Raw genomic sequence first — 21508 nt, forward strand, 5'->3', positions numbered from 1 at the left:
AGGTAATCGCAGAAGCAAGGTAATTACTAGGAAACAAGTGAGGTATTACTCGCGAGCGACAGAAACAACACCTGTAGAAGGAAATAAGTAATATAAAGCAAGGAATTAATAATAGATTAGTAAACTATGGAACTGTGTACCTACTATTAGTATAATACGCGGGGATAAAAAAGAGGAAGAAGAAAAAAGACAAGTTAGGAGAGGAAAAGGTCTTATATAAGTATTATTCCTTTTAAAAATAAGGTAAATTTTAACTTTACCTACGCGGTCGCCTACTAGAAGTGCTTAAAGGAAGTAACACTTTTCTAGATATTTTATAAGGTAGTATTTTACTTAAGTACTTACTTCGCGCTTTACTTAAATATTTTATAAGACTTTTACTTAGGATAAAGTTTTACTAGTTAGGAGCTGCTAATCCCACGCGGATTTTACTTATTTTATTTTATAAATATTTTATAGAGCTGTACCAGCTATAAAAGCTACTCGCGAGGAATATTTATATAATTATACTATCCGCAAGAGACAGGAAAGTATTAAGAAAATAATTTTATATACTACTATATAATAGTAAGTTACCCGCGAGAAGGCCTTTTCCCTTTTTATAGTAGCTTTTCCCTCCACGAAGAGGTTTTACTAGTTATATAGGGTTTTTACTAGCGCTTGCTAAGTATATATCTAGATTAGATAGTAAGAACCCCCGGCTTTAGGAACCAAGGCCTGCGAGGGGAGAAAATAATTATAAAAACACGCGAATATCCTGCTAGTGCTGACTTAGCCGCGGGCTAACTAAGTATATACTAACTTTAAAATCCTTGTAGAGTAAGATTCTGAACCTTAGTATTAATCTATACTATTTCCGCGATCCTTGAAAACAGCCCTTATTTCCTTATTAGGCTCCCGAGTCTTGAATACGCTGATTCAACCAAGCCTATAAGAAACCCCTTTCTCATAGAAGAAGCCAGAGGTTGGTTCTTCCGTAACAATATCCTAGCTAGTAAAATTACTTAAGTATAAGAATAAACTTATAAGATTTAGCTAGAAAATAAAAAAAAAGCTAAACTAGAGTAGTTAAAAGCTAAGAAAAAGTCTAGGGATCTAGATTAATTATTAGTATTAGCTTAATAAGGAATATAATATTTTTAAATTATTAAAGTTTATCTTATTCTAAACTAGAAACTTTACTATATTAGCTAAACTAGAATTTATTATATATATACTAGGTATATACCTACCCCTAACTACTTATTACCTTTATTATTTTTATTTTTTTTATTTTTATTATCCTTATTAGTTCTTTCTTTAATTTATTAGCTATTATATTAATACTAAACTTATTAGTATTAGCCTCCTAGACTATAAAGGTTTAGTATATACTAAGTATATAATAAAAAGATTAGTACTTATATCTAGTCTAGAAGAAGGAAATACCTCTAGTAGTAATCTCGCGTATTTTATAATTATAGTAATTAGGGGCGGAGAGTAGGGTAGTAGGGGTTAGAAAGCCTCCCTAGATATAGTTAGTATATACTTAATATATAAATAAATAAGACTTATAAAGTAATTACTAGAAAGGCTACTAGTATAATATTATATACTAGAATAGTAGAACTAGGTACTCTAAGCCTTTATAAATTTATAATTAAAATAGCTATATAAAAAATTAGTATATACTAGGCAGATACTAAAAATACTTACGCAAGTTCCTATATATTATTTATAATATAATAAATTATATTATTAAGGGGGCCCTTACTAGGTTCGCGGATAAATAAAGCTTAAAACTACTTCTACTCTAATATTTTTATTATAAAGAGTTAGTATATACCTAGCAGGTTCTTTATAAGTATTAGATTAATTTAATAAAATATTTTAAGGTTTTTTTACTTATTATAGTTTTTATAAGCTTAATATTATTATAATTACTAATCTATAAATTTACTATATATTCTATATATTCCTTGTATATATAATAATAAAGACTTAAAAAATTATTAAATAATTAATTATATATCTAGTCTTTATTAACTATAAGCTAATAGCTAAGAAGATTAGTATATACTTAGTAAGTACTTAATTAATTTAACTTATATATTATTATAAATCTTTAATAATTTTTACTTAATAACTATACTATTCTTATTTACTAGTATCGCGGTATTAGGGTTTAATATATTATTTAGATAGATTAGCCCTAGTATATACTTAACAAGTACTTAATAAGGATATAATAAAAAAGTAGTACTTACTATAGTAGTAGCTAAACTTAGATAAATTTATAGTATTCTAGATTTAAGAATTATTAAGTTAGCTTTTTAAAATAAAGTTAGTAAATACTTGCTATAAAGACACTATTATTTATATATATACTAAGTATATGTAAGAAGGGAATAAAAAATAGATATAAAGGAGAAATAAAGGGGAAGAAAATAGTATTATTTTAATTTTAGGGAGAGATATATATTTTACTTGCTTTATTACTATAATAGTAATAAAAGTAATTATACCCTAATAAAAAGAGTATTTTTATTTAAATATACTTTATTTAAGTAAGTTCTATATTAGTACTTTATATCTTTTAAATATACTTTTTAAACTATTATATATATTATCTAGTAAGAGGTTTTTAAAATTTATATAAATACTTAGTACTAACAAGCCCTACCTTTAATTTATATTACGTATAAGCTAAGTAAAAAGTAAGTATATAGCTAAAGCAGATTAACTAAAATAATTTCTTATTTAGAATTTCTTTATTTTACTAAATAGGGGCTAAGAATTTAATCTAGGGCTAAAAGCTAATCAGAGCTTAAAAATCAGAAATTTTTTATGGTCGAGTCCTGAAGCCCCGCTCAGGTATTTTGAAACCCCGTTCTACTGTGTCCCCGTTGTCGCCCCGGTGTCCTTTCAGGATCACGTGCTGTGTGAGCGAGGAAAAAAGAAGGCACAATCCTACAACGACCATACTACGACGTGTTATTCAGTAAAAATGGAGAATTATCAGATACTTGGTGAGTACGATCATTCAATGCCAAGTCAAAAAGATATTCCGATACAGGGAATCGAACCCTGAGCCGGTGCGATCAGCGATGTTATCACATGATTGAGAGGCACCAATGTTAACCATTACACCATATCGGATGATTGTTGAAGAATTAGGCCGTTTAATGTAATATAGCCCCTAAACATGAGACAAGCCCTAGATTCATCTTCGACCTAATCCCAGTGTCAAAGATACCCCAAATGGCACCTTATCAAGTAGCTCATATTGAGCAATCATGCTAGATAACATTTCTTTACCTGATAGCCAAGTCCCTCGGGCTCTTCGTTGACCACGCCCAACCTACTGCTAAACCCGAACAAAGACAGATATATACAGTATCACCGCTGTTCAACCACACACAAAGGCAGGCACAAACCATTGCAAACAGCAGTCATAAGACTTGTTACAGAATCAGAGTCTAAAGTCCCCGCATTCGTCTAATATTTACCAACAAACCTATGTCTTTCTCTCCACAAACCTCGAGCTCAAACACCTGGGCAGTCCACTCGTCTGGCGGCTCGACGCGGCCACAAAGGTGAGACGTGAAGCTTGGAACAAACTGTTCCAACTGCTGAAGTATTGAAGCTTTCGTCTCGGATCTGGGCTTGTGGACGGGTGATACTGGTATGATTATAATTTACGCACTGCTTGCTTCTTCAACAGCCACTCCGCGATGGTGTAATGGCCAAGTGCGTAGGAGAAAGATGTTACAAATAGAAGCTAAGCAGAATCATGACACTCAGATAGTTCACTAATGATGAGTTGCATTTTGAAGACTGTGTGATGAGCTGATGAGAGGCAGGAAAGAAGTCAATGTACATATTAATCCTATCTGCTGCTTTAGAAGCAGAAAAGAACGATGACAACTAGAACTAGACTGAATCGTCAACCTGTGAAAGGCATGAGCTAACATCCCCTCCCAAGACTTCATCAGAAGCTAGTCTTGGAAACCCCAAGACATCTGCAAAATGGCGGCAATCCTCTGTCTTCCACTCGTCTGGCGCACAAATGGACGCCTCAATGGAGGTAATATCACAACTATACCCGTTATATATGCCGTGAATGCCACCCCAAGCGTGTACAGAGTGGGTACCAAGGTGCTTGTCAAAACAGTCCCAGGCGTAGTTCTCCGCCGGTCCCGTAGTACGTCCGATTGGGTCGGAGTTGAATGAGTCGTTGTGGTGATCTTCAGGGTCAATACCCAGTTCCGCCATTCGCTTCTCCAAGTCTTGCAAGTAGAATGAATTGATGCTGTTCTTGGCTTCGTCGACCATAGCCCGAGTCGGTTCAAACGCCGGCAGTTCTTCGTAGACCATTTGGAAGTCTCCAACTATACAAGCTCTGGCCACTGTAGCAGTCATTTCCGGTACTCTTTTTGCGAGCTCCCTGTATATCCTCGGGTGCGCCATGTTTGGATATCAAATACAGTCAGGTGCGGTTTCCGGCCGAGCTAGGATACGCGAAAGATCGTTATTCATGATAAAGCGAGCAGATCTGGCGTGGTCAATGTTTGACTGTACGTCCCTTAGTTCAGCTGGAGAGTCAAGGCGGCTAGGATTCTTTGTGAGATTTTCCTGTAGTGACCACCACTTGGCGAACATGGTGTTATGGAAGATCCCCCGGATGATGCATATGCACTCCGCGTTGATGAAGATAGGTCGTCGGAGGCGGACGTATCGGTCGATATCGCCATTATAAGCGGCCAGCAAAATAAGTAGATCCTTGTTCATCGGGGAAATATCGGCGGGAAGGGGTGAATAGAGAAAGGAAATGGCATTTAGATTGCTAGGATCCTCTCCTGAAGTTGCAGCGATATCGATGTTCATGTCCTCGGTAATGTTGAAATAGCAGAAATCCCAAAGATACAGATCTCTGTAGCATTTCTTTCGCTCTAAAGACGACCGCACCGCTGTGTCTCCATTCAAGGATGCTCTTGGTGGATTGTCAGTGTTGACAGCCCGCGTGTAGTCGTTCATTACGTCGTACTTGTCATCCGCCATGATCAAATCGTAGATTTCAGTGGAGCCGTTATCCCTCGCCTCCTCCGCGATATGCACATCAGGGAGCAAGTCAAGCTCCTTATACAGCTTTGTGTACCCGGCAACTGCACAGGCACGGCCGACTTGATATTTGAGTTCCGGGTAGCGAGCGGCGAGTTTTCGGTAGGTCTCCTCGGTCGCTGTTTCGGGATGCCAGATGCAGTAGGGTGTGTCATTAGGTGTAGTGATGTCGGGTACGATGTTGCTCATAATACTGCGAGCATGTAGGGCTTTCGTGAGGCGGGGGTCTTTACGGAGTTCAGTTGCAAAGCCAGGATGGTAGCGAATCCCGCAAATAAGGCAGAGGAGGTGTTTGCCGCTTCGCCTCCTAGGGAATTTCTCGCCCCGGATGGCGGCGATGAAATCTTCTGCCCTATCTTTCACCATGATAGATTCTAGGTAGAAGACACAGATGCAAGACTCTCAGGTTGTTGAGCAGAGGTTGAGAGTGGAAAAGATGCGTTGGTTACCTGTAGCATGTCTCGGAAGCTGCAAGAGCACATTGAAAGTTTGTCTGAGCTAAGGCAGCACTTGTGATGCCTTGTAGAGACTGTATCATCATGATAATCCACTAAATTAGAGTAAAATAAAGGTAGTTGCAGTTGTAACAGCAGAGCTTGCTTAGACCAAACCAGATATATAATCAATTGCAAAATAGAGTAACCGTTTATAACAGACCGTTATCGGCTGATTCGGAAGAGCTAGGACAATGATAGGGTTGATGATGACTGGGGATACCCAGGTGCACTGGGCATCCTAGGCAAGTTCCATTCGGCCTCTGAGGGAAGAGGCGTTCAAACGCCCATCCTTGTCCCTCCCTTTAATGCAGGAGTCATGCTTTATGAGCAAGGTAGCTGTCTCGGGGCAGCCGTAGCGTGCAGCCGAGTGTGAAGTGCCGTAGTCGTAGTTGTCCGTTCTGAAGTTCGACGCTGGAGACGTGGAGCTGGTTGAAGCCACAGACGGGAAGCATGCAGTGATCAGCCTTGGACTCGATCCAAGACCCCAATCTGAGGACCCACAGATCAAAAGGCCAGTGAGTTTCTCAGTTCACTAGCAAGCCATCAGCAAGGAAGGCCCGAACTTGGAAACGACATATATTCATCAACCCAAAACGCCATAATCATATTCTAGCACACAACACTCAAACAGAGCAAAGGATATCAAACCCAACCCTCCAGCCTCAACTCATCCCCCGCTCTATGAGCCACTCACTCACTCCCTCCCACTCCTCCTCAACCCCTCCTCAACCTCCTCCAACAACCCTCCCAACTCCTTCCCCCCCTCACTCTCCCCACCCTCAATCTGAATCCCCCTCGCCAAGAAAGTCTTTGCCTCGTCCCACCTCCCCATCTCGACCAAACACTTCCCCCCCCGCCACCAAGCCTTAACATTCCCCACCGGCTTCCCCTCAACACTAGCCCTAGCATCAACCACCCCCTCAGCCCAAAGCTGCTGGCTCATCCACGCCTGCGCGCGATTCGCATACAACCCCGCAAGTTCATCCCTCGCCACAGCAACAGGCTCCCAGCCCGGCCGGGCAAGCGCCATCTCGATAGCGAATGTGTACAGGCGGGCGGCCTCGGCGTGGTTGTTCTTGCGGAACGCGGCGTTGGCGGAGTCGCGCAGTTTGCTGATTTGGGCGGAGCGTTTGGGGTTCAGCGGGAGTGGGGGCGGGGGGATGGAGGGGGGGTCGAGGGAGAGGAGGTTGCGGTGGAGGGTGTTCAGGGCGGAGAGTTCGGTGGTCAGGGCTGTTGTTTGGGTGGGCGTGTAGTGGGTTGCGGAGGAGGGGGAGAGGTTGATGGCTTTTGAGGTTGGGTCGACGAGGAGGGGGTATTGGTTGAAGAGGTCGATTGAGTCGGCCATTTTGGTGAGGTTGTTTTGTAGATCGATTGGTATGTAGATTGGTTGGTTGTGGTGTGTTCGTAAGGTCTAGGTACCTAGGTTGTTAGAGGGCGTAGTTATGCCATTGGGAGGGATCTTACAATTCTTGCGTATACTTTCCAAAGGGCTTGGTTTCTCTCCTGATGAGATGAGGTTCAATTGTCTTCCAGAGGCGATATGAAGGTTCGTGGCTGGGAAAATGGTCCGGGGATGGTAGTTGACACCTTGATATCCCGCAAGCTGTCCAGAGCGGGCGGTGACTAGAAATCCGGGGCGGTCAAATATACTGCCGACACTAGCCTGCCTCCAGAGCAACTGACCGCTTTCAAGCATAACAAATTTACCAACAGCAAATGCACTACATTTTCAAGGCTAAGTAATTCAATATTTATCTATACATCCAGTCCGAGCCGGAGGATCCCAATTTGAGAAATCGTCCAATCATCAAGTAACAACACAAGCTACTCAGAACAGCTACCCGCCGAAAACTGTCGCCGAGGCCAGAAACCAGATCAAACACATGCCGGCTCCATATATCAAACAAGAATGTCACCGTCAGAAACAAGATACAGCACTAGGCTGAAAGCGCCCAACTCCGCTCCATGGTCATGTCGAAGGTTGATAAAGAGGAAAAGATCAGGGGGGAAAGGTGCTTAGCGGTTGTGGGTGTAGCCGCTGACGGTCGAGTCGTACTCTGACGGAGGTGCGTAGTGCTGCCCGTGGGCACCGCCGTAGCTTGTGCTGAACTCGCTGTTGTTGTAATCGTGGAGGACAGTTCCGCCGCTTGATGCGGTTGGGTCGTAGGCACCGTGCATTGCGGTGCGGCCGTTGGGGTTGCCGAGGTCATCGACCTCGCTTTGGTGTAGCAGAGCGTAGTCCTCGTCACGGTCTCGGAGCGAAGAGCCCATACCGGAGCGCCCACGGAAGTCATCCTCTTCTTCAAAGTCTTGGGCAGGATTTGAGGAGAAGGCAGCCTTGCTCTGGGCGGCGAACGTGGGGTCGGAGACAGCATCGGGCAGGGTACCGGTGCGGCGGAAGTGCATAACGTTGCGGAAAGACATCCAAGCGGTTCCGCAGAAGAGAAGGCTGTGATAGAGTTAGCATACAGCCATCGCAGGTACTAATAAGATAGCACGTACAAGACGGCGACACCCAGGACGGTGGTACCGGTACTGATATTGCATTTACTGGCGTTACCATATTTCCAGTTGTCGCAGCCGCTCTTCTTCTCATCCTGATTGTCCTGGTTATCTTGGTCGTCTTCGTCCTTGCCCTCGCTCTTGCCCTGTGCCACATAACTGGCCATGGCAACCCAAGCGCTGAACCACAAGAGAGCGAAAAGGCAGTCGACGGTCGCAAAGGCATAGACGTTTCCGAACCGGCGAGCGCGAGGCCACATGGGCACGGCAACTAGGTAGATGAGAGCAGGGATCGTGAGCCAGCACTGCAAGAAGGCAATGTTAGTATCGCCGATGGTTCTCGTTTGCGGGTAAAATGCCTACCAAACCAAAGTACCATCCTGCTCGTCCATCAATACCTCCTCCTTTTGTAAAGATAGCGATCGTCATAGCCCACGCGATGAAGATAACGAAGCCTTGGACTCCATGGATCAAGTTCTTTGACCGACCGGGGTTGAACGACGGCCGCTTCATCGTAAAGGGTGGATGTGTAAATCTGAGCTGACAGGTGCCTGAAGACGAGGGTGTGCTAGGGAGAGCACGAGGTGGGCGTCAGGAATGTAGGGAGTTATGTCGGACAATTTATTGAAACAACCCGTCCGTAAGTCGTGAAATGATCGGAATCCGGAAGGAAATTGAAGTGGTTGCTAGTGTCGAAGCTGAAGCAGGTCTGGGGCCGCAATGTTTACGGCAATACTGTCGCTGACGGCCTGGTGGAACGGGGCAACCCGACGAAGCCGCGCGGACGCTAAACGCTCGTTGTCGTCACACACAACACGCAAAAAGCAAGTTCAATAGACCGGATCGATCGGATAGATCTGGTGAGGAATTTGGGAGCTGAGAATGAGGGATGAAAGGAAACTGAAATGAGTTGTGGTCGTTAGGTTGACCTGATGGCCATTGTGGCGCATGCGACCGAGGACAATGAATGTGCACAAATCTCGAATACTGGAACCTGGTGATGTATAACTCCCGAAATAGCAACCTTGACATCACTACTTTAATCCGCATTTAAGAGCCGGTCTTCCTTTTTAAGTGCTGTATCTAGACTAAGCTATATATTAAGGGGCTCCCCTCTATCCTTTCCTCATTGTATCGATTCTCTCCTGTTCAGCAATGTGACACCTTGTGTGAGCCCGTTGCTGTTGAAACGACCACAGTTCTATTTCAGGAAAGATGCTGCGATCGGCACCGTCAGCCTCGCCGGAGCTGCGGTTACCCACTCGCGTCCACGATTACTGCGACAAAGTTGCTACCTAAAGCGCGAAACAGATGATTCATGCGATGCAATGCTTTTTATATACTAACTACCAGGCCTCAGGCGTCAATCACCCTCCGACTGAAGCATCAGATCGAGCTCCCTCAATGGCCAGGATACATGTGTATGCCACCACCATGGTAGTGGATCCATGAACGAGAATCGCCAATGCTCCCAGAAAAGCAGAGCCTTTCCCGCTCGCTCTAATGTCCACTCAATGTGCTGCGCGACCGGGGAAAGCGCAGGAAGAACCCGGGGAACGTCGATCTTCCGAATCGTTTTGTATACACTCTGTGGCTGAGGAAGGGTTATGCTGGCGTTGGGCCCAGTACTGCGGATAATGACGTCCAACGACGTTTCTGGCACAGCATCGTGTGACAAGATCGTCAAGTACCCACTGACGAGGGTCTGGGAAGAACTGGCCGACAGAAGATGTGCGGTGGCAGCTGTGCCTTGCGTACAGCCTGCAATTCGAACTTCATAGCGAACGGAGTTCAAGGCCAACTCCTCGTCCACCATCAAGCGCACAGTGATATGTCCGGTTGTCCGCGCACCACACTTAGAGGCGAACCTATCCATGAGCTTGTGGATCGCCGCTGCAAGTCCTTCATTCAATGGGGAACGACCCCATTCTGTTGTATCGCTAACCGGACGAACTAAGATGGCGGTGACATTTCCGTGGATCACCAACAACTCAGCGACAAATTCTCCCAGACGAGCATGCTGCTGCATGAGCCATGGGCTGTCTTTTGAAACGTGCATTCGGCTAACCTCCGAATACGTGAGGCTGACGGTCCGTTTGGGTAGAATGATGTTGTTTTTGTCTGCGGGACTTCCCTTGCGAATGTGGAATGTCTTTGTAGGTGACCGATGCAGAATCTTGTGTATGGAATCCCGCGACTGGATATAGTGACTCTCGACAACCGGTAGGTCTTTCTCGCTCAGGCGTTGGATGAAGGTGTCGGGCTCGCTCCAATGAAATGTGAGATCGGTATCGAGAGTGATGCTTTTACAGCTGGTTCGGCTCTCGATGGCCTGTTTTGCCATGGCGTCCTCGACCACAGAAGTGCCCTGTGAGCAGGGAATCCAGACATCTACCTTCTCCCTCAGCACTATATCAAGCAGCATGGGGACGTAATGAGGTTTGGAGACGCGGTAGTACGCAGCCAATGCTCTCGACATGCTTCCCCCCGAGGCAAATTTTGCGTTTGTGATATCTGCTCCGACCACTCGATGTCCTTCGGTGTAGAAGCATCGTGCAACGTGCAGGCCCTGCGGTGTATCGACACCAGTAATCAAGATGGTCTTTGGGTGAAACCGTACATCCTGTAGGATCTCCTGCCGACGGCGTAGGAGTCGCAATGGGCGGAAGAACAAGGAAGCATATCGCAATGCCACAGCTAGGAGAAGGATGGAGTTGTCGAGTGGTAGGAGAGCCAGAGAAACGGCGGCGCGAAAGAGGTGGCGCAGCACTTGACCTTCAAAGAGCCTTCGCAGCAGCTGAAGAAGGTATTGCTTCGAATTCGATCCGACTCGCCGCACTTCTAGAGCTGACATATTGCCGTGGGAACGATGACCATCTCATCCAGGAGCAGAGCTCCTTGCGTAAGTGCAGGTGTCGGTCTGTGCGGATATGCAACCCCTCACCACGTCAGCGTGCAGCTAAGCTCAACGCAGCAGTTGATACCTAACAACTTAGTATTTGTTTTTGTGACAATGTCGACTTAGGCAATTCTCTCTTCAGGAATTGGGGTATAGTTGGATAACAGTCAATTATTCAAGGCAACAAGCGAGTCGACGGGGTGTGTCCATTGCCGGGAGGGCATAAAGTTCTTTTCCACGTGGCCATCGAGATCGAGTCTCTTCCATGGAAGTTCCAACCAGGTTGGATTAAGCATAAGTGCTAATGTTGGGTCTGATGGTCCGATGAACTCATTCGATCTGGACCAAAAGGGAAACTAGACCCGTGTATAAGAGCATAGCGGTGAGTGGTGGCATAATCACACCCGATCGCGGCCGATCGGAGATAAGAGTAAAAGTCGATCTTATCGGCAATCGTGAAAAAGTTTGGAGGCCATTTTTGCTCTTGATTCGGATGGAGCCCTGGAGAAGAATTGCCAGGCATGGGCAGGAATTGATGATTATTCTGAGAGTTTATCGTAATAATGCCGATCGTAGTAGACAATTCAAGGGCATTTCTTCTAAGAAACCTCGGTTGCGGGGGCAGAGTTGCTTTTTCTGCAGCCATCTGATAAAGACCAGCCGCGATCGCCACTTCCGAAAGCAGGCCTCAATTGCACGCCTCAAGCTGTCAAACTGCCTTCATTATTGATTGCCTGCCCTCCACATTCCCGATAATTGATCGCCCACATTCCCCTGATCCTCCCTGCCATTCGTTCTTCTCGATCAAAAGGCTAATCGGGTCTAGCCATGGCGCCATCCGGTGGGGATAGTCTCGGGTTGGAAATCAAATTCCCTTCGCCCCGCGATTTTTCCCCTTATCAGCCCTGACTGCTCTTCTTCCTGGTCTTTTCTTCTGTTCCTCGTTTGCTGTCGGAAGCGACTGTTGCGCATCATTGTTCTTTCTCTCCACCCACTAACCCATCGCGCTCGGTTCCCTCACAATGACCCGCGACACCCGCATCCCGCTATCCGCAGGCCTCCCACCGCTGGTAATGGGCACAGCAACATTCAATTCCCAGTACAACGAAGACCCCTACGCCCTCCCAACCACCGAGCTCGTGCACCGCGCATTCGCAAACGGAATCCGCGCCTTCGATACCTCCCCCTACTACGGTCCCGCCGAGGAACTCCTCGGCCGCGCCCTCGCCACAGACTATGTCCGCTCAAACTTCCCTCGACAGTCATACTACCTCCTCACGAAAGTCGGCCGAGTCGCCGGCTCATCATTCGATTACTCCCCGAAATGGGTCCGGAAGAGCATCGCGCGAAGTCTCCAACGGCTACACACCGAATACCTAGACGCAGTCTACTGCCACGACGTGGAATTTGTCTCACCGGCCGAAGTCCTCTCCGCAATCCGCGAACTGCGCCGAATCAGAGACGAAGAGGGCACAATCCGCTACGTCGGAATCTCCGGGTACCCGGTCGACGTCCTCTGCAATCTCGCAGAGCTCATCCTCGCTGAAACCGGCGAACCGCTCGACATCGTCATGTCCTACGCAAACTTCACCCTCCAAAACAAAAAACTCCTAACCCAAGGCCTCCCGCGCCTGCTCGCCGCTGGCGTCGACGTAATTCCCAACGCCTCCCCCCTCGGCATGGGCCTCCTCCGCAGAAAGGGCGTCCCCATCGGCAGCATGGGCGACTTCCACCCTGCCCCGGACGGCCTGCGCACAGCCATCCACAACGCCGCGGAATGGGCCGACGCCCAAGGCGAGAAAATCGAAGTCATCGCCATCCGCTTCGCGCTGGAATCCTGGCTCCGCAATGGCGCGAAGGCCGGCGCCCTCGGCCCGCCGCTCGCGCGTAGCCCTAACGCCGATCCGGGATTCATTTCCGTTGCGAGCATGGGGACTGGCGAGCGGCTCGGCGTTAGTGTTATGGGCGTTAGCAATATCGATGAGTTGAATGAGACGCTCCGCGTTTGGCATAGTATTGTTGATGGTTTGGAGAACCAGGATGATGATGCTGATGCGGAGTACTTTGAGACAAAGGCTGCGGCTATCCCTTCTGCGCCTGATGCGCCGACTATCCTCACACCTTCTGATGGGATCATTACAGACCGTGTTTGGTCCCGCGATCGCCGGAATAGGATTCTGGCGCTTGCGGAGCAGATTCAGCGGATTCTTACTGATGCGTGGATTGATTATACGTGGGCTAGTCCGGGCCCGGACTTTGTGAACACGTTACCGGCGAGTCATATCGCGGCACGGGATATTGAGTCTGTCGACTCTGCAGAGTTGCCATTGTCGAGTAAATCTGCACAGCTTGAGACACCAGATGCGATGATGACCCCGCCCCTCGAAGCACAAGAATCTAAGATACCCGTGGATAGCGTTCCGGCTTTGTGAGCTTTTTTTTTTTTTCCTTTTACCTTTTACATACTCTACGCATATTGCATATAGGTTTACTTTCTGAACATGAAAATATACCGGTATAGAGGCTGTTTGTTGCCTTCGCATTTCATTGCATAGGAATCTATCATCCGCGCTGTTTGTTCACTCCATCATCCCTTCCATCTAGCCTGGGCCGGATCCGAATATAGAGTAGAGACGGCTCTCCAGCTCAAAGATCCCGCACAAGCCTCGCCCCAGCCCACGGGTAGGGGTAGTTGCGCTGATACCAGTTCATACTGTAGCAACTTGTTAGCAACTTCCGATACGATAGGAGAAGGAAAAGGCATGGAAGTGAAGAGCAAACATACAACGTTGTCCTACCCGCGATCCTAGGATGCGTAGCCCACGATCCGCCGAGGATAATGTTGTGTTTTCCATCGAAGAAGTCGGCTGTAACCACAGTATATGTTAGCACCTAACATCTGGCTTTTCTCTAATTCATATCCTTCAGAGGGAGTGTTCTCATGGAAGACTCACAAGTATACCCTGGATATATCTCCATCGCCTTAAATCCCTCATGTTCTGTCATGGGCGAGCTCGTCCACTCCCAGACGCCACCAAAGTCTGCGTGGCCGGCTAATTGATCGCCGAGTTGGATGATGGGCGTGGGATGCCAGTGCGTGAAGCCGACATTTTTCTTGGTTAGGTCAATGAAAACGGGTGATGTGGTTGGGGTCGGCGGCTGGACGGGCTGATGGCCGTTGGTGCCATTGGGGACGCCATTGCGAAGACTGTCCTTTAGCCGAGCTGAGTGGGCGTAGATGCTCTTTGCTTCTTCAAAGGTCGGTAAACGGCAGTTCTTCGCGCGTGCATAGCCCTCAAGTTCATCGTATGAGGCAATGACGGGCCAATCCTGGGCGAACTTTAGTGGCACAGGACCGAAGACTGTGCGAACGGCGAAGTTGGCTAAGAAGTCCTCGACTGAGCCCGTGCGGTCGTCTGAAATCCCATTTTGGTGATCAATCTTGATCCACGACGCAGGATAGTTTTGTATTTGGTTTGATCGGAGGTTCTCCGCATACTCGCCGTTCGTGATTCCGCGTCCCTGAGCTTCGAATGCCTGAACGCTAATAGTGCGCGGGGGCTTCTCGTTATCCCAGCCGAATGATGCTTTAGGCATTAAATCCTCTGCAGGTTCAAGTCCGATTGATAACGTTTGCTCGGGGATAGCAAACCATTCGTTTGGCTTCTCATTTCTTCTGGCATCGAGGAATATTGATTCAAAATCTGGAGCTGGTGTTCCCGGGGGTGGTATTATCTTCTCGCTCTGGATCAACATGTAGAGGAACGTTTCCAAGTGCATCGCATCGTGCTCGAAAGCGATCCAAAGAGCCTCGCTCAAGGTGCGGTTTTGCCGCAAGTCAGGCCTCTGAAGTACAGACCGTATCCTGTCTCGAACTCGGTCTTGGTAGCCAAGAATCTCGGAACGAGCTGGCCATTCGTCGGGGATTTCACTGTGAGAGTGACACTTTTCGGGGTCGTCAACATCGGGGTCGATGCCACGTTCGAATATTTTCTGGTATACACTTGGCTCTGTTGGCTTGTCACCCAGCGCACGAGTAAGATGAATGTCTATGTCATTGTTAGTTCCGAAAGTATTTGGTGACATGTACGACTAACCCGAGAATGTGGGGATGTGTCCTAGATAGAAGATTAACGAGTTCCGAAGTTTGATGGGCTTTGAAAGTAGCTCCTCGCCTGGGATCATCGCCTTGGTAACAATATCCCAAGCGGTCCACTGTGACTGGAAATCTTTGAGGCTAGGAATTGGGCCGGCGGCGTATTGAGACGGAGATGTCGGAAGTTGTAGAGCAGCTGATTGCAGCAGATGAAGATCTAGGCAGAAAGCCAAGTCAATTTAGATAGTTAATAGGCCTGAGGATACGTACGGTAGTCGTCGGAGCTGCTTCCAAACTCGGCGACTTCAAGAAGACCAGCATCGTGCCAAAGCTTTTGGCGTCCTGCGGGCCCGTACTTGTGCGCATCTTCGAAGATTATCCTCTCACCCTTCTTGAGGTGGGCACCTTCAATATTCAAATCCTTCTTTGGGACATAGAACGCCTGATGGCGGCCGTCTGTCTTATCGTATTCCGTGACAACTTCCCACTCATCTCGCCGGAACACCTCTCGCCCAAATGCTTTGTTTGCATGCACAAGCCCGTTCTCATAGAACTTCTGTGTAGTTCCGGCCGAGTCGTTGTATGCATTGTATACCTTAGTCGCGTCTTCGCACGCATCGAGTCCAATCACTATCAGATCGTCTGGCCCAAGAAGTTTGGCGAATCTGCCAAGAAAGGCCGCTGCGTCTGATGGACTGAAGTTTCCTATTGACGAACCCATTGATAGCACGACAGTCGGCCGTTGTCTGTTTTCCGGCTCACTCAACCATGTGAGAGCATCGTCATATGTTCCATGAAGACCATGTAGACCAACGCTCTTGAATTTCTCGACTTCAACGTTGGAAAACGTGCGCTCAAGCTCGGATAGTGATAGATCGAGGGCGTAATAATCTACCGGCTTGCGCGCTTTTTCGAACTGTTTGAGGAGGATCTCGATCTTGCGTAGGTTACTGCAAAACATGTTAGTTTTTTTCGAAGTCAAACTCCAACACAGCTCACGTACCCGCTACCAAGCTCAAGGAGCTGTGCGTTGCTAGGAACTTTCTCCATCAGGCGTCTCGAGTGTGTTTCCAGGACCTCAATCTCAGCGTTTGTCAGGTAGTACTCGTCAAGATAGGTGATATCTTCAAATAGCTTCAGCCCCTCGGCGTCGTACAGCAACATTGTAGGTAATGAGCGCGGTGTACCGTCTGGCGGATTGAGGCCTTTCTGGATCTCGTGTACTAGGGAAAACTGCATGTCATTCTCGCGGATGTCGACAATGTCAACGGTCCCCAATGGTATAGCCGATGGACTCATTTTGGGTGTCTATGGTAGGATCTGAAGGGAAGCGTGTGTCGGTCCAAGGAGTGAAATACTTTATTTCTGTTCGAGCAACGGCAGGCTGGTCACAGGAAGCGGACTCTTCGCGTTAGATAGGGAGGGGTGAGAGGAGTGGTAGTAGAATATATTAATAGGGTACTGTGTTTCCGAGGGGTAATAATAGCTTAGCCGTGTAGAGGCGAGTAAAGCCCAGAGCGGGCAAAGGTGAAGAATAAAGGCGAAGCAGGAACGGCATCCGCGGCAGCTTGGAAATAGCTTCCCTGCTCCAGACCATCATCAACCAATGCTCGTGGAAGTTTATTCCTGCTCAGCCTGGGCTGATCAGGTTGTAAGCAGCCCACATCCTCAGCGGAGGATGCAGATTGGCCAGAGAATGAAGGGTAGTGGCTCGGTGACATCAGGACATGCGGTAGTATCAAATGGAATTGACTAAAAAGATGCATGTCAGGCAAGAGGCAGTCCGAGGCAGCCCATATTCAGCACGGACCTGGCAATTAGCGGATATTGCAGGCGCCATAGGGACAAGTAAAGTGAGGGGAGAGCTTTCTAGACCTTGGTTATGTCCAATGAAGCTGTTGATGCTCCAACCTTCCCCCACCTCATCTGCAGCTGCCCTGATGATGACGTAAGATCTGCATCAGGTGCATGGTTTGCATCAGTTGCACTGGTTGCACGTGTTTGCACTGTTTGTCCGTATTTGCATCCATGCCTCGGTCACCCCATCAGCTTTCTCTTCCTTGCGCAGTTTATCACAACTAACAATCTCGATTTTAATCTCCTTCTTCTTAACCCTCGGCTGAAGTCAGACAACTCGGACATATACCAAGACCCTATTCATCGGGTAGCATCGGAGTACCGGGTTCCTTGCCTCGTATCCTGTGGATCGCCTACCTACGCTCTCGACGGCTTACGTCCTGCCTGTCCAATGAGACTGAATCTAGATATACTCGGAGTTTTCCTGACTGATTACGGCTAATCTTGATCAGTCATCATTCTGCGTTGTGTCCACGTGGAGGAAGCACCGCTCTATCGTATCCCTGGTAAACAACGATGGAAGAAAATGGCTGTTGCAGGCACCGGCAGACGGAATCTCTGTTGCCTGTATATCAAGCCCTCCATCGGAGCCCGAACCTCTCTAAACAACACTTTCTCGAAAGTCTCATGTCCATTAATCCGACCGGTTCCCGGAGGCTTTGGTCTCTGGCACCTCAAAGAGTTTCGTGCTGAAGCCCAAGTGTACTATTTCCCAACGACCTGACTGCTAAGTGATTTCCGCCTGCGAGAGCCGGAGCGCAATGCAACTACTAGCTGATATGAAAACACCTATGGACTTCCTGGACTTCTGAACAAGTTGTCTCATGGCATTACCTACCTCAAGGTACTCGCTAAGCCTACGTCTGAACAGTACGTCGGACCACCCCTACGGGCGGATCACCGAGAGCAGCAGGTTGCCTTAAACGCTGCATTGTAGCTTTGGTTGAGGTTAACCACCTTTCCTAGAAATTTGCCTGCAAGACAACTACGGGCAGCATCACCAGCGGTCCCCTTAACTCATACGAAAACATCTAGCTCTCGTAAAACGTGCAAGCAGCTCAGATATATAGTCGGCTCTGCCAATGTCCAGCTCATTATATTGACTGGCGCAATCTATCACAACACAAGCCAAACAACCACCTGTTGCGGGCTTTGGGATGACCCTTCCTGGCGTGGAAGCTTTTGATAATCCCATTGGGCTGCCAACAGACATCTCAAATTGGCCTACACTCCAGCTTTTGCTGGTAGTATGCGGAGGTCTGTGTATCAGACCTGCTGATACAACCGCGTGGTACCAGCCAGACCAGATCATAACCAGTCCGCAGCTGTATATCCTCCTCGTGATGATGTGCAAGCTATATATCTGCAGTGGTACACGAAATAGCTACAACTAGCAATGATCGGATCGTGCAACCCCTTCAGCTCGATGATCGGAGTATAAGATAAGACAAAGCAAAACGAGCTCGTCTAGTCTATTGTGTTCAACGGACACGCATGAGAGTAGCACGGCAAGAGAAAACAATCAGGATCCTTCAGAGCGACCACGAGTGGTAATCAGAAAACGGAACTCTGTGCTCCGTCGCAGTCAAAGAAAGAACTCCGAGGAACAGCATACCTACTCTCAGTCGAGGTGACTCAATCGTAGATACCTCAGGCATACTAGGTGTGCCAACGCATCGGCTTACCACCATGTGATTTCTTCTCTCCCCAACACCACCTCACCCTCATTCTTCAACCTCAGCCTTTCTCGCTGTCCCTGCAGGAACATACCCAATGACCGCCTTGGCACTTCCATCTTACCAATTGAATCGGACAAGCTCGGTTCCTGGCGGCCCAGGATGATGCAGGTGCAGACTTTTCAGATCCCTACAAGTTCGAGCCTCCGCGAATGAACGCAACCCACATAACATCCACCAGGGTCCGGACCCGGAGCCGTGGAGTTTTTACCATTGCTCCATAATTTCCATCAAGACTGCCCGATGCAACGGCATGACGAGCATTGCAACTACCGGAGGGGCGCAGCCTCGTGAAATTCGTGGGGACGCCTTTTACGGAACGCTGAGAATAGAGTGGCGGGCGCTCTTTCACCCGGTGGTAGACAAAGGGGTCGACCAGACCAGAAAGGGCAGATGGGCAAATAACGACAGAGGGAAATCTTTCCAGCAGGTTTACAGTTCGGTCTGCGAATGACGTACTTTTGCGAGAAGAGAAAACCATGTTTTGTGCGTGCTGTCAGGAACACGTCGGATGTGATTGTTGGATCCAGGCGTTCGGTGGCGGTGGATGAGCGCTGACTCGGTCTCGCCCGTTGCTGGATCCACCGTGCAAAATCGCTGAGTAAAACGCCTTTCGAGTTTCGAGTCTTCGAGTCTTCTTGCTGCGTAACCATGGCCCGGTGACGCTCTAGGAGTTTCCGTTCCAGAAACAATGCGCTTTGACGACTCTATTCTTATCCTACCGCACCTGAATCAACATCGCGGGATGGCTGTTTCGCTTTGACATTTGACAAGGCCACCCGCACAAACGACACATCCTTCTGGGCTTTGCCCAGGCGATCTAGACCGGGCGCCAACCGGGAAGGTGGGCTCATCTTTTTGAGATATTTCTTCTAGCGTGCCCACTGAATTTTCTTTCATCGGGGCCCTCTTGGCCAACGGTTGCGAGACTCAAACGACGTGGGTCCGGTCTTCAATCAACAGCATCCTGATTGGTGGCTTATTCAGGTACCGAAGTTACTTTGACAGTACAGCAGTCTATCATTGGCTTGCCGAGAAATAATTGTGTGCCTGAATATCGGCGCTAACAACGTGGCGCACACGAACGTCTTGGGGACCCAGGCCCAAAGATCCATCCCCCGAATCTGATGCCTCACTCTTTGATCCATCCGGCGCCTACCTTGCCCTGAACCTGGTCCACCATCATTCACCGAAGTTTTCGCGAAGAGTAATCATCATGGAACACCCCCACCCAAACCGACTGGGATAAATACTCTGTCCACCCCCCCCTCGTTTCATTTCTTTCTTCTGCAACACACACCATTCATTCCTTATACCAGACTCGAGGTTGAACCTCCCACAGTCCTTTGCACCAATCACACTCATTGTCTGTCGATCAGACCCTTGTCAATCCTTCCAACCTTCAACCTTCGAGACATCCCACGATCTCTTCAAACCACCAACCACTCTTTCAAACAAAATGCTCTTCAGCAAGATCTTCAGCGTTGCCGCCGCTCTGGCCACTGCCTCGGCTCTCCCCTTCAAGCCTGCTACCCGCAGCGTCAACGGCGGTGTCTCCATCATCAACAACCTCGGCCAGGACATCTACGTCTGGTCCGTCTCCGCCACGTCAGCGCCCATGCAGGTCCTCCCGCAGGGCGAGTCCTACCTTGAGAGCTGGCAAATCAACCCCAACGGCGGCGGCATCTCCATCAAGCTCGGCTGCTCCGAGGATGGCGCCAGTGTGCTCCAGTTCGAGTACACCAAGGCCGGCGAGCTCCTCTTCTGGGATCTGTCTAGCATCGATCTTAACCCGGACTCTCCTCTCATCACTGCCGGATTCGGCGTCACCATTGACGACGAGACCTGCGACACTGCCACCTGTGCTCCTGGCGTCGTCGACTGCGACGAGTCTTACCAGTTCCCCGATGATCACAACACCCGTGCCTGCTCCACCAATGCTGCTTACACCCTCACCCTGGGTTAAGCTCGACAAAAGTACCACAACGATCTAGCTTGCTCATGTCACTCCTTTATTTCCTGACAAGCTGCATCACAAAACAACCGAACAAGGCAGGCCCTCGCCCAGGCAGGCGGTCTTATGAATCATGACGACGCGCTCTAGTAAGCGCTCACGGTATATATGGGAACAACCGGCGCATATGATAGGATATACCTAGGGTTCGGATAGAATCGAAAATTTCAATAGATCTGCTTTCTCTCTTTAAGTTTTCTGTTGTAGTCATCAGCTGTTCAAATTCGTCCCCGGGGTGCACCTGGTAACTCTGCGACCATTCTTCTTTTAGTGAACTATTTCCAACGATCTTGCAGACTTGCACCAACGCTTCTCAACCTACCAACCCCTTTTCGCACTATGATCTGGAACGAAACATGCGTACGTAAAGCTAAGCCCCCGCCGCGCGGCGCCGCCGGCCTCTAGCCCAGACTAAGCCGCAGCGAGTGTTAGGTCTCCGCCGCTAAAGATCATCACCGAGACACCGACCGGCTAAATACGTACATCCTCTCGCACAATTCAACCGCAGTGCTGGGGTTACAACTTATGCAAGCAGAGATAGAATTGATATGTAAGCGAACAGAATAAGCGAACGGAAGCTCGGATGAAGTACATCATAGCAACGTCGAGAGCCGATCGTGCTCCACTACCGGTGTGATTGTCTTTAGCCGAGGCTAGCTGAGCTTGTTTTGCTCAAGGTTGGCACCTCTTCATCTTCAATGGCAACAATCGTGTTATACAGATCTTGCTGCTCTCAACGCGATTCAGAATTGTTTCATGAGCCCGAAACTAATACACAGCGAGAGAATACCTCAACGTTGTCTACAA

At 48.2% G+C, this 21508-nt stretch overlaps 7 protein-coding genes and 1 non-coding gene across 8 annotated transcripts; 2 read left to right on the forward strand and 6 right to left on the reverse strand.

The window, feature by feature from the left end:
• Positions 1-3044: 3044 nt before the first annotated feature.
• BJY04DRAFT_t37 lies at positions 3045-3138 on the reverse strand. The gene has a single exon. It is a non-coding gene; the product is annotated as a tRNA-Glu (tRNA).
• Positions 3139-3803: 665 nt separating this feature from the next.
• BJY04DRAFT_226055 (uncharacterized protein) lies at positions 3804-5602 on the reverse strand. Its single transcript, XM_073718326.1, has 2 exons — positions 4467-5602; positions 3804-4388 (listed from the first exon to the last, which is right to left on the reverse strand). Exons 1-2 carry the CDS (start codon positions 5464-5466, stop codon positions 3913-3915), a joined length of 1476 nt encoding a protein of 491 aa, XP_073574112.1. The 5' UTR covers positions 5467-5602; the 3' UTR covers positions 3804-3912.
• Positions 5603-6291: 689 nt separating this feature from the next.
• BJY04DRAFT_215727 (uncharacterized protein) lies at positions 6292-6942 on the reverse strand (the record flags this gene model as incomplete). The annotated part of the gene is made up of 1 exon (XM_073715546.1): positions 6292-6942. The coding sequence occupies one exon, from the start codon at positions 6940-6942 to the stop codon at positions 6292-6294; it is 651 nt and encodes a 216-aa protein (XP_073574113.1).
• Positions 6943-7299: 357 nt separating this feature from the next.
• BJY04DRAFT_183324 (uncharacterized protein) lies at positions 7300-9190 on the reverse strand. The gene is made up of 3 exons (XM_073710444.1): positions 8463-9190; positions 8100-8404; positions 7300-8046 (listed from the first exon to the last, which is right to left on the reverse strand). Exons 1-3 carry the CDS (start codon positions 8610-8612, stop codon positions 7614-7616), a joined length of 888 nt encoding a protein of 295 aa, XP_073574114.1. The 5' UTR covers positions 8613-9190; the 3' UTR covers positions 7300-7613.
• A 115-nt stretch (positions 9191-9305) lies between these two features.
• Positions 9306-11126, reverse strand: BJY04DRAFT_17128 (uncharacterized protein). The gene has a single exon (XM_073709239.1). The coding sequence runs from the start codon at positions 10951-10953 to the stop codon at positions 9463-9465; it is 1491 nt and encodes a 496-aa protein (XP_073574115.1). The 5' UTR covers positions 10954-11126; the 3' UTR covers positions 9306-9462.
• A 706-nt stretch (positions 11127-11832) lies between these two features.
• BJY04DRAFT_17126 (D-arabinose 1-dehydrogenase (NAD(P)(+)) ARA2) lies at positions 11833-13471 on the forward strand. Its single transcript, XM_073709237.1, has one exon. The coding sequence runs from the start codon at positions 12021-12023 to the stop codon at positions 13428-13430; it is 1410 nt and encodes a 469-aa protein (XP_073574116.1). The 5' UTR covers positions 11833-12020; the 3' UTR covers positions 13431-13471.
• Positions 13472-13508: 37 nt separating this feature from the next.
• BJY04DRAFT_183327 (DUF323 domain protein) lies at positions 13509-16618 on the reverse strand. Its single transcript, XM_073710445.1, has 6 exons — positions 16098-16618; positions 15365-16044; positions 15096-15311; positions 13953-15047; positions 13784-13865; positions 13509-13711 (listed from the first exon to the last, which is right to left on the reverse strand). Exons 1-6 carry the CDS (start codon positions 16391-16393, stop codon positions 13645-13647), a joined length of 2436 nt encoding a protein of 811 aa, XP_073574117.1. The 5' UTR covers positions 16394-16618; the 3' UTR covers positions 13509-13644.
• Positions 16619-19815: 3197 nt separating this feature from the next.
• BJY04DRAFT_17226 (putative antigenic thaumatin domain protein) lies at positions 19816-21026 on the forward strand. Its single transcript, XM_073709257.1, has one exon. It carries the CDS (start codon positions 20147-20149, stop codon positions 20651-20653), a length of 507 nt encoding a protein of 168 aa, XP_073574118.1. The 5' UTR covers positions 19816-20146; the 3' UTR covers positions 20654-21026.
• Positions 21027-21508: the final 482 nt, after the last annotated feature.

Source organism: Aspergillus karnatakaensis, assembly GCF_047715665.1.
Source record: "Aspergillus karnatakaensis strain CBS 102800 unplaced genomic scaffold BJY04scaffold_11, whole genome shotgun sequence".
NCBI lineage: Eukaryota > Fungi > Ascomycota > Eurotiomycetes > Eurotiales > Aspergillaceae > Aspergillus > Aspergillus karnatakaensis.